The 12,415-nt window shown below is 45.0% G+C and overlaps 1 protein-coding gene across 1 annotated transcript in view; it reads left to right on the forward strand.

Annotated features, from left to right (window-relative positions):
- Window positions 1-1,430: 1,430 nt before the first annotated feature.
- The window catches only part of cUnh12orf56 (chromosome Un C12orf56 homolog), a gene marked incomplete at both ends in the record, with an annotated part of 94,754 nt that continues 83,769 nt past the window's right edge, over window positions 1,431-12,415 (forward strand). Inside the window, one exon of the mRNA XM_084330994.1 lies at window positions 1,431-1,682. Within this exon, the coding sequence (XP_084187120.1) occupies window positions 1,431-1,682 (252 nt within the window). The remainder of the gene's footprint in view (window positions 1,683-12,415) is intronic.

Raw genomic sequence — 12,415 nt, forward strand, 5'->3', positions numbered from 1 at the left:
TGGTTCGGTTGGGCTGGGCTGGATAGGCGGAACTGTGGGAATAGGGGGCAGTCCCGGATGCGTCTATGCTTTTACCAAACGGTTCGTGTTTCCGCGTTCCCGTTTTGCGCTCTGATTGGCCACGCACGTTTCTGGTCATGTGACATGTGCGCCCAATCGCATGACGAGCAGTGTCTTAGCCCATTTCCGCGTCGAACAGCCTGCAAACGACCTAACGCCTAGTTTATCACTGGTTAAGCTTAGGCGACTCTTTCACGGTTGGTTAAGGTTAGAGTTTGGAATCAGGTCTGGCGTTCTATCACCATGCTCTAAGACAAACTCTAACCTTAACCAACTTCTAAAGAGCGCCTTAAGCTTAACCGTCCAAATAACTTGCCGTCACACGATTGGGCGCACATGTCACATGACCAGAAACGTCAGTGCCCAATCAGATTCGCAAAACGCACGAACCGTTTGGTAAAAGCAATGAGGTGTCCCGGGTATGAGGAAATTAAGGGGCAGGCAGTGGATATACATGAAGCTGACCTTTTATGACACTGCCTATTAGTCCTACAGTGAAGGATTTTACAAGCAATTGCTTTTGAAACAGGCCAGTGAGTGTTGTCGGTCATAGTTTCCCCTCAAAATGACCTGTAGTTCTCAGTTTCTACACTAGATAGCACCATATGATAGCGCTGCACGCTCTACCCGCTTCACCGGTACTTACTGTACAACACAACACTTCCTTCATGATGTCCATATCTCATTTTATGCTACATACATTGATAAGATTGCATCATACCGTTTTTGACAATGCTGTCCTATCTTTGTATCCTTGGGTTCTTTGTAAACATGATGCCCTTCGGACATATAGGGCTTGTATTATTTGTATACCTTGTATAAATACAAGTTTGAAATTAAATGGAATTAAATAATGTCATCAGAATGGAGTCTGAGATGAGGGCCTATAGTATAACCTGACTTGGAATCAGCTTCACTGTTCCCTTTCTGATCTTGACCTTTTTATATGACATTATATAATATGATATATAATATACAATATAATAAAAGTGTGCTCTCCATTGTACTAATGATTTTTGTGTAGTCACTTGGGACTATAAATGGACAATATTGCACAACCTATGGGAGTGCTGTGTGTGGGTGTGGCACACACGCCCCGGGCAGACCAGAAAGGATGAGCAACGCGTCAATACAGTTTGTGTGCGCTCTCCGGTATCAGTCGGTGCGTGGCCGGAGTGCACGGGAGTCACGGGACAAGTAGTCAGTCTTATCTCAACAAATCATTGCATAATATATTATTATAGAGCGGTGGAAAGAGAATAATGTTTCCCGGTAGAGGCTGCGGAACAAGTAGAGGGGGGGTACCTCTGCGACATGTCTCTGGTGACATTTGACACTGGCGGCAGGTGCGCACCGGTTACTTCTCCGTGATGGCGCGGAGAGGCGCGGGGAACGTCCTCTGCCGGCGCAACAGCAAACTGGACTCCTTCCTCAAGAGGAACACGGACCGGGCCGTGTACGAACGGATCCGCGCCTACGAGCCGTGCGTGGTCATCTCGGAGGCCGTGAACAAAGTCTACATGCACGTGGTGCTGAGCGACGACTGCGTGTACCTCGCCGAGTACCCGCCGCGCACTCTCACGGCCGTTGTGAACTTCGGTAACATCAGGGATATTGAGCTGGTGAGTTAGTTCAGTGTCGTGTTCTCTGAACTCTGGTATTATGTGAAGAGACAAACATGAGAGAGATAGAGAGGTAAGTTAGGTAAATAGATAGATGGATACTGGATAGATGGACGTGTGTTTTGGAATGGCGTTTGTATTTTCCATTAAAACTAGGTGTGAGGGCACTTTTAAGTGAACATTGGGACCAATTTTGAGAATCCGTGTGTGTGTGTGTGTGTGTGTGTATGTGTGTGTGTGTGTGTGTGTGTGTGTGTGTGTGTGCGTGCGTGCGTGTGTGTGTGCGTGTGGTAACAACCAGGGTCACACTACTGTACCTGCAGGTGTGACTTGGGGCACCAAAAGGCTATTATAAAACGATATAAAAAATTAAAAAGAAAAAGGAAAAATAGATAAATGAGACATTCAATAAATGGGACAAAAACACAGATGTAAAAAGAAGATACAAACAGTCGGACTGAAACTGATTTGTGAACACTTGTTAGTGGGGTAAATAATACCCCTGTGTCATTGCCCTTGATAAAGGCACAGGCATTAGAACTGGAGTTGGTTCCCGGTAGAGATGTAACGGTATATGAAATTGTCATGTCACGATTATAGTGACCAAAATAATCACGGTTATTATTAGTATTATTGTGGTATTGTTAAAATGTGCAGAACATTTTCAAAAAGTACTGATACAAACTGTGTCAAGTTTTTTTATGATTGAAAACGTAAGGTTATGTATATAACCAAGTTCTATGAATTATGGTGACGCTCAGCATCAGTTGCATATATCTCGCTTCAGTGGATATGCACTGAATAAATTTCAAAATGTACCTTTACATACCAACATCCGTCTGACCACACCCCCATCTGCTGCCTACATAAGCAGGGGTGGGGCCACACACTCATCTCCTTCCCAACAAATTTCACCACAATGAAAGATCAAGGGCCGCAGCGGCGTCCTGATGCTGAGCGTCACCATAATTCATAGAACTTTATACATAACCTTACGTTCTATTTCATTATGGCTCCGCTCAGCATCAGTTGCATAACAGGAGCTGAGCGGGAGCCAAAGCTCGACAAATGTACCCCGCTGAGGCCCCCCACAACCATCAGACCGGGGAGGACCGAGCCCCCTGACCCTCCCTAATGGAGGATACCCTCCCTATTGGAGGCTTACGGGAGGGAGACGGATCCGACCGTGCGAAGAGGAACTCAAGCAACTCAACGCACAGGGTGAGCAGACCGTGGCTTGACCCCACGACTACGCACACGCACAACCCGCATGCCACCAGGGAACGAACGGAAGGAACAACCCTCGTTACTGCCCCCAAAAATCACGGGGTCAAGAGCAAACTCAACCCCGTGGCAAGGCCGTAGCAGCGGAGCGCGAAGGAAGACCCAGACCCACTGAAGGGACTGGATTCCCTGGAAAAAGGGGGCCCGGAGAGGTCAATGACGCCAGGCATCAAGACCCCACCAGGTGGTCACTTAGTGACACCGCCCCCCACATCGCCAGCGTATTCGGACAGGGCCCCTCCAAGAGCGGGCCCTTTCCCCCCAATAGTACACCGCCTGGCACACTGACCCTGTAACACAGGCAGTCAGCATGGCCGTAAAGCACTCAAAAAAGGTTAACCAACGGAAGCAGACAGCGCACCGGGGAAACCAGGCAGCAGGCTGTAGACCTGAGCCTGGAGCACTGCGGACGAGACAGGCGCCAAAGGGGTCAACTGAAAACAGTCCCCCCGGCGGAAGGGGCGTATGCTGGCGTTGTTGAGCACCATGACAAAGCCTCCATAAAAAAAAAACCACCCAGAGGAGTCGAGGCAGAGAAGGCTGACACGATTGGCAGACGTCATGAACGTGCAGGGGCACACTCAACCGGATAACCCGGGAGTTGACTCTGCTCCAACACACCAGGGAATCAACCACCCTCTCAGACGGTGGTCGTTCCTATAACCCCTCAAGAAAAAACTCCAAAACACACCTGCGGGTATACACTGGCTATACCGCAGTACAAGTGTTTCAGTTTTCAAAAAAGGGTTATTCCAGGCCTACGGGTCGACGAAACATTACTTCGGACCGGGCCCGGCAGCTCGGGAAGCACACAGGGTTACCAGAGGAGGTCCAAAAGACCACCCCAACAGCCCCCTCTTCGCCACGCATGAGAGAGGAGCGAAAATAATGGAGAACCAGCCCTAAGCTGACTGCACTTGGTATTCCCAGGCGGTCTCCCAACCAAGTACTAACCAGGACCGAACTCGCTTAGCTCCCGAGATCGGACGAGATCGGGCGTGTTCAGGTTGGTACGGCCGTAAGCCATTACAATAGTGCAGAGTACAACATGTACCCAAAAAAGGGTCTCCATAACGCCTAACCCTGTGACACCCGGGCCGACCCGGCATTTTTCCCCCCGAAAAAAGCACAAGTCCCTCAGGGTACCAGAACAGCAGATCTGCGTCCCCGGCGGACAACGGGTTAACTGACCTGGACCAGCGCGACCAGAACCAGTCCCGTGCCCTAACCACGCTGACATGCCCACTCCAGGAGAGGGGGTAGGTATGCGTGTCGATCTAAAACATGAAAAGAGGGCGCCACCCAGACGGTCCCATTTGTACCGCGTTCAGTGGCCCACCCCAAGGGTGTGAGACCCCTCTACCTATGTTCTGATCTATTCCGTTAACATCCCCCAGATATGAACGAGAATTTGTCAAGACAACCTAGTAAACTGGCGCTCGGAAGAGACAAAACTCCATCCCAGTTGCCCTATAAAAACGCTGTTTTAATAACAAGCAACCAAGGCGCACCAGCCTCATGCGTGATTCAGACATTGTTCCTCCAAGTCGCCTGGGAGAACGACAAGGAGCCGCCGTGCTTCATGTTCTTCCCTCTTTTTATTTAAAAAAGAAAGAAACACAGACTGACATGAATCCCACGTGACGCGGCTGAGGGTAAAAACTATTTTCATTTTTACATCCCACCACCCTTTCCACAGGGAGGAGACGGAAATCCCCAGAGAGCCTTCCCACGCGAGCTGTATAGATTGAAACGAATATATTGCAACATTGAGCTATGTAACACTTGGGTTAGGGCTCTCCGAGGAGGAGGCACTGAACCATACACTCAATAATCGGATTGAATCGAATACACACACAATAGAGCAGAACTCCTTTTTGAAGTTCTACTCACCATGACAATCTGAGGAGGAGGCTCTGAAACTCTGAGGAGGCTCCCTCACAGGGAAGGAGAGTCCGAACTCACAGAAGGCACTTCTCCCCGAGGAGGAGCTTCGTGAGGAGGAGCTCTGACAACTCCCTGAAACAGATCCATAACATGGACCTGAACAACCCACGGAAGTCTTACCAACAGAGACGCGCTCAGTGACGTACTCTATGGCGGGGGAATTTCCGCGGTGCACACGCCCAATCTTCCAGGGCGTGGGACCAGGAAACTCCCCCCCCCCCCCCTCTTACCCTGTAACGTGCCAAACAGCAACGTGACAGGAACCTTGAAGGACCAGTTCACCCCTTTACGACCCCTCACCCATGATACGTTGTAATGACAAGTAGAGCATGACACAGTCATAGCCTGCTACATGAAGCATCGAACAGCCTCACATAGCTCATGTGATAACCTGCTACCTGAGTTTTACTAAGGAAAAACACAGAACAGAGAGGGCCCCTTAAGAGCCCCGGTCCAGACTTACACATGTGCTTCTGTGGGCCAAACCTAACCCAGTTGTAGATCACAAAGACACACACAACCCTTCATCACAACAAAAAATGACACAGTACACTCCTACTACAGAGGAACGCCGTTTTTCATAACGAGAGAAGACAGAAGTCCTTGATTATGTATTGGCCACAGGCCTTGCTAAGCACACATGATAAGTGACCAAACAATCTTTTCTTTAGGAAAAAATAGTTTCTCAAGTGGAAAGCACAACCCCAGCAATTAAGCTGAGGGTTACATCGTATCCCCACAAACACAGTGACACAATATATTGTAAACAACATGTCTGAGAGGAGGGGGGGGAAGCCCCAGGGAAACCGGGGGGATCACCCCTCCTTCCTTACCCTTGATACGACCAAGTTGAACAGGTAACCCTGTTAATATGTGAACACACTGTTCATTGTCATTACAGGCTGAGAAAAGAATTCATTCCTCAATCACATGTCACTAAGCATAGCTTCATAGGTTAATTAACCCCCTTAGTTGTGAGTTCACGTTACATGAACACACATGTTCTCATCACAACTAACCAGATCATTTTTACACATGTAAACAACAACCCGATTTCTATGGAGAGAGAAGCTATACCAGTGACAAGACAATTCACACACAACACGCGTCGTATCCTCAATGTATTGCAGCAACTAGGGCTGGGCGATATAACGATAACGATAAATATTGCGATATATTTTAATAATCGATATCGAATATCGAAATTTAAAAAAAATCGAAAAATCGTTTTTTTTTTTCTTTTTTTTTTTCTTTTTTAATTTTTTTTTTTTACCTGCAACAGGGCAGTTTTAAAACCAGAGACAATGGACAGACTTGTCTTTCTTGCCTGCAACTTAAAGTAATGGCTTTGCTTGTCCAAATGACAATACTGACCAAATTCAGATTTCTTTTTCTCTTGTCCATTTATTTTGTTTGCTTTCTAATTTAAAATACATTTTGAAACCGTCTGTACACAGTAGGCTATGTGTGCTAGCAGAACTAGACTCCAGTCACGAGTCACAGTGCACATGTGCGGTGGTTTGTCCACCAAAAAAGCGCCAAAAGATCGAAAATAAACTAGCAGAGCCAGAACTGTTCAACTCCTCTGGAGCCACAGCCAGCAGAGAAGCCGGTTTACTTTAGCTTTTAAACCAGCTGCAGCCTGAGAACTGGAGTGTGAGGGGATGTAACACTAAAGATGGCGGCAATGACAAAGAATTGCTGCAAAATAAACATACATCTGTTGTTAAAAAAAAAAAAAAAAAAAAAAAATTAATTTTTTTTATACTTATAACAATTCGATAATTATCGATATCGAGAAATAAAATAAAATTATCATATCGTTATCGCGATAAGATTTTTTTCCATATCGCCCAGCCCTAGCAGCAACACACGTTTTGGAAAACATCGTTATTACAAAACATTTAGAAGGGAAGGAAAGAAGAAGTGTTTAAAGTCCGGTCGGGACTCCTACCCTGAGCGCAGGCCAAGAGAACTGCAATCTGGTTAACGGGACACCGAAGTTGAACAGGTAGACCACAACTAGCACGCAAGCTAAGCAGCTATCACCTGAACTGTACACAACGACATAACAAGCCACACTTCAGACAGGCCGCCGTCTGAAACCCTCCTCATCCTTTAAGAGAGAAGAGAAAAAGAAATGTCAACACAGTTTACAACAGTGATTTTACCAGACATACGGCGGAGCCGGCACAAGTCCCATCTGGGCTGCAGCCGACTTGAACATGGATCTTCCGATAACGAACATCCATGCCCACATTTCCTCGTTTAGGGTGTACTTCCACTCAAGTGAAAGATGGGGCCTGCACAGGACAGAGAAGCATCCGCTTGTCCAGAGAATCCTGGGTTCACCAGGTCCTGGTCGCGGCCCACTAGTTGACCATCATGGGCTTCAGACCAAGATCCTCCGCCGTCGCCTAAGAGGCCGAAGAGGACCATAATCTGGGACCGGCTTTCGTAAAAATGGTCAGCTAGCCCCCATAGCACTAACAGACAACTGGCGCTCGCAAGCAAAACATTACTCACCCAGGCTCGAAAACAACCAGTCCCTCACAACAGACGGTGCCTTCCACAGTCCAGCTGTATAACCGGAGGTTCAATTACCTATCCAGCTGCAGCAAGGAGGACTGCCGGTGGGGAGTATATCAGCGATGCGAGCCCCTAATATGAAAAAAACGGTGGAGATTTAGAATGATCATCATCTTCCAGACACTCCAGTGACGAAGACAATATCGCCGTATTTTCTCGAAAATAGTGAGAGAGAAAATAAAGATATAATGTCAACGTATCTCCTTGTTCTTCTGTTTTCCTTTCTCCAGCTAATACTTTCTTCCTCGCCAAGTGATTGGTATACAGGCACTATATTGTGGATGAAATTTGAGAAGGAGATGAGTGTGTGGCCCCACCCCTGCTTATGTAGGCAGCAGATGGGGGTGTGGTCAGACGGATGTTGGTATGTAAAGGTACATTTTGAAATTTATTCAGTGCATATCCACTGAAGCGAGATATATGCAACTGATGCTGAGCGGAGCCATAATGAAATAGAACTCCAAATAAAAGTCGTTTTCCGGAGCTCTCACGCTGCGTCTGAGCACCTGCGGCTGGGAGATGCATAGCCCCTTTCGTGACTGCGATGCAAGCCAGGGGCGTATTCGAGCCCCTGGCTTGCATCGCTGTCATGGAAGGGGCTAGGAGTCGGAGATGCATACATTAATTCTTACTAGTTCTGTACGACAAGTCAGCAGGAATTCAGGGTACAACTCTGTTCATCAAACAGTGTTGAAACTTAGGTGCTGCATTGTTGAGTGCATAGTAGTAGAGAGACTTATTAGTAGTATGTAGCAATAGACAAGGAAGATTAATTGATGGAAGAGTGCATGATAGTAGAAAAAGTAAGACGGTTTTTATTTAAATGGTTTTTTATTTTGCATTAATTTCAGATATTGATTGAAGAAGTGTGTCTTTAGTCAATGGTGAAAGATTGGTTGTGTTTTGGCTGTCCTAACTGTGCATGGGAACGAAGTTTGTTCCACCATTGTGGAGCGAGGACAGAGGGAATAGGCGGCTTCTCTTTGACGACCCTCCTGGATATCGGATATGAGTGGGTCTGCTGAGGTGGCCAGAAGATGTAGATCGGAGGGGTGTGGTGTGTAGTTAGAGAACATTCGCCGGAGGTAGGTGGGAGCCGCTCCCTTCGATATGCCAGGTCGAGGACCTTGAAGCGGATTCATGCGACGATGGGGAGCCAAGTGCAGCTCTCCAAGGAGTGCGGTGACATGGGCTTGCCTTCGGTAGGTTGGAGATCAGGCGGGCCGCTGCGTTCTGAACTTCCTTTCCGTTAATTAATGTGGGGGGCGACAGTGGCTCAGGAGGTAGAGCAGTTGTCTGGTAATCCGGAGGTTCCGAGTTCGATTCCCGCTCCTCCCGGGCAGCGTGTCGAGGTGTCCTTGAGCAAGACACTTAACCCCTAATTGCTCCCGATGAGCAGGTTGGCACCTTGCATGGTTGCCTCTGCCATCGGTGTGTGAATGTGTGAGTGAATGTGTGAGTGTGTTTGTGTCTCTGTCTACATCTAATAATAGAGCCCACAGAGGATGCATGATGGTCTTAAAGGTTTAGTCCCATTAAACTACTTAGAGGAATTCTTGGAGGAAGGTTATTGCCATTGACTCCTGTTACAGCAGGTCATGCTAGCTGCCCTCTACCCTCAACACCATTAAAGGGATAGTTCAGATTGTTGGGACACTAAAAGATGTATGAAATACTCACCAGTAGTGTCGTCAATGCAAAGCTAATCCCTGCAGAGTTCCCACATTAACATTACATACAGTATACTAACATACAGAAGTCAACGGATATACATTAATATTACATATACTAACATCTACAGACATTAACATTACATACAGTATACTAACATACAGGAGTCAACAGATATACATTAATATTACATATACTAACATATCTACAGACATTAACATTACATGTACAGTATACTAACATACAGGAGTCAACAGATATACATAAATGTTACTAACATATCTACAGACATTAACATTACATGTACTAACATACAGGAGTCAACAGATATCTTCTACGTACATTAATATTACATATACTAACATATCTACACTACAGACATTAATCTACAGACATTAACATTACATGTACTAACATACAGGAGTCAACAGATATCTTCTACATACATTAATATTACATGTACTAACATATCTACACTACAGACATTAACATTACATATACTAACATATCTACAGACATTAACATTACATGTACTAACATACAGGAGTCAACGGATATCTTCTACATACATTAATATTACATATACTAACATATCTACACTACAGACATTAACATTACATACTAACATATCTACAGACATTAACATTACATGTACTAACATATCTACAGACATTAATATTACATGTACTAACATATCTACAGACATTAACATTACATGTACTAACATATCTACAGACATTAACATTACATGTACTAACATATCTACAGACATTAACATTACATACTAACAGATATACAGACATTAACATTACATGTACTAACATATCTACTAGGGCTGTCCCCGACTAAGAATTTGGATAGTCGACTATGATTGGCCAAAATGTGCCGTTAGTCGACTATTAGTCGTCAAAAAAAAAGTATAATATATATATATTTTTTTTTTATTCCATTTGGGCTGTGGGGGTGCTTAATGTCTGAAGGAGTCGACTGAAGGCTTCTTGTCCTCTGCAAAAGCATGCAATTGGTCCACTGATGGATACATCTTGATATTTGTCTAGTCTAGTGTGTTCATTAGATGGGTGAAATCCTCTTTCAGTGCCTCTGTGCCTGTTTCCGTAGGCAGTTAGCCTCTGGTATGCGTGCCATTAGCGTTAGAGGCCTCTTTTCTTTTGGAAAGAATGATAAAAAAATAATAATAATAAATAAAATAAAAATGTGTATTCGACTAAGAGGTTGGCAGTTGACTACAGCTCCTTTCGACCGATTAGTCGACTAATCGACTAATAGGGGTTTGATTGATTGATTGAAAACTTTATTAACAGATTGCAGAATGGGTACAATACAGTACAGCTCAATACACACAATTGTTAAGGGGATGCAGACCAGAGAAAGACTTCCGTCTTGTTTACATCAGGGTCCCCCATTTTCAATTCATCAGGACATATATGACATACATGACATACAGATAGTCAGTACTGCTACATCTATACATTTATGACATACCAGATTTGCAAATACAGTACTGTTTGTGATACAGAAGGAGTCAGGAAAAGGGAGTATATACATTTGACTTAGAAACTGTACATTGGAGGAGGTTGGGTGGGGGGGGTTGGGTACACTAGGATATTGACAACCATACTGGGTAATCTACATTGGAGGTGGTTGGGGGGGGGGGGGGGGCACACTGTATATACAAGCAAAACTGTACATTGAGGGGGGGGGGGGGGGGGGACACTGTACAAACAAACAAAATTGTACATTGGACTATTGACAAAACCATACTAGGTAAATGACTGTACATTGGAGGGGGTTGGGTTAGGATATTTACAGGGGCCAGTGTTGAATTGCAGTCTCCCGTAGGTGTCCCTTGAGAGAGGTTTTGAAAGTGGGTAGTGATCCACATTCCTTTACAGCTTTGGGTAGGGCGTTCCACATTAATGTGGCATAATTGCGAAACGTGTTTAGTCCCTTATTTGAGCCGAATCTGGGTTTAACATGATTTGTGGAGCTCCCTCTGGTGTTGTGATCGTGGTATTCACTGACCTTTGGGAAGTATTTTGACATGTACATGGGTACCTTGGTCGTGTAGTGTATCTTGTAGACCAGGCCCATTGCAAGTTGCTGTACTCTGTCGTCTACTCTAAGCCATCCTAGGTTGTCAAAGTGGGCAGGGGTGAGGTGGGTTCTAGGAGTAAGGTCAAGCAGTAGTCTGACCAGTTTGTTTTGAGATGTTTGTAATTTTGTTTTTAGCGCCTTTGAGGTGCTTTGGTACCATGAGGTGCAAGCATAGTCGTAGTACCCCTGAATGAGTGCTCCTGCCAGAGTCTTCAGGGTATTCTTGTTTACCAGAGAGGAGATCCGGTACAAGAATCGAGTTCGTTGGTTGACTTTTTTTATTACATTGGATGCCATTTTGTCACAGGAGAGATTAGCCTCTAGGATGGAACCCAGGTAGGTAATTTCATCTTTCCTTGTGACAATATTGTCACCCACTGTAACTGAGAAGCCGTCGGTCTTGCTGAGTTTGTTATTTGAACCGAAGAGAATGGACTCTGTTTTGCCCATGTGTAATGATAGTTTGTTATCAGCGAGCCATATGCAGATTCTGCCTAGTTCCGAGCTGAGGGTTTTTTCAACCTGTAACTTGTTCTTGTCAGAGAACTTAGGTATTAGGGTCAGCCCTAATTTATTAGGGTCAGCCCTAATATCTGCAGACATTAACATTACATATAGTTTCAAGTTTCTTTAATAGTTGTCATACAGAAGTACAGAATACTTTTGTACAAAATGCTTCTTACTGTTGCGCTCCAGAGACTGTGCATGACAAGATAAGTATGAAATAAAAACATAGTAAAAATTAGAAGTAAAAAAAAAGAGGTCACAGTGTTCAGTTTAGACAATGTACAATGTTCGTAGACGTAGTTACCATACAATATACAATACTGTGCAGTGTACTAATATACAATACTATATAGTGCAAGGCATAAATGGACGAGGTGCAGTTTAGGTACAATTCACAGTAGGTGTACGAGTTGTAGTGCAAATCCTTTATCAATAAATATAAAGTGTAAGTGTGTTTGTGTGATCTAAAGTGTGGAGAGTGGGTGCTGCAGTGTGTTGTTTGTTTGAGTGAGTGTGTGCTTGTGGGTGTGTGTGCTGTGTGCATTTGATGGTTGTTGCATAGTGATTATTGTTCGTTTAGCGATTATTGTTCGTTTAGCAGCCTGATGGCCTGGGGATAG

Source organism: Notolepis coatsorum, assembly GCF_963971535.1.
Source record: "Notolepis coatsorum genome assembly, chromosome: 15".
Classification (NCBI taxonomy): domain Eukaryota; kingdom Metazoa; phylum Chordata; class Actinopteri; order Aulopiformes; family Paralepididae; genus Notolepis; species Notolepis coatsorum.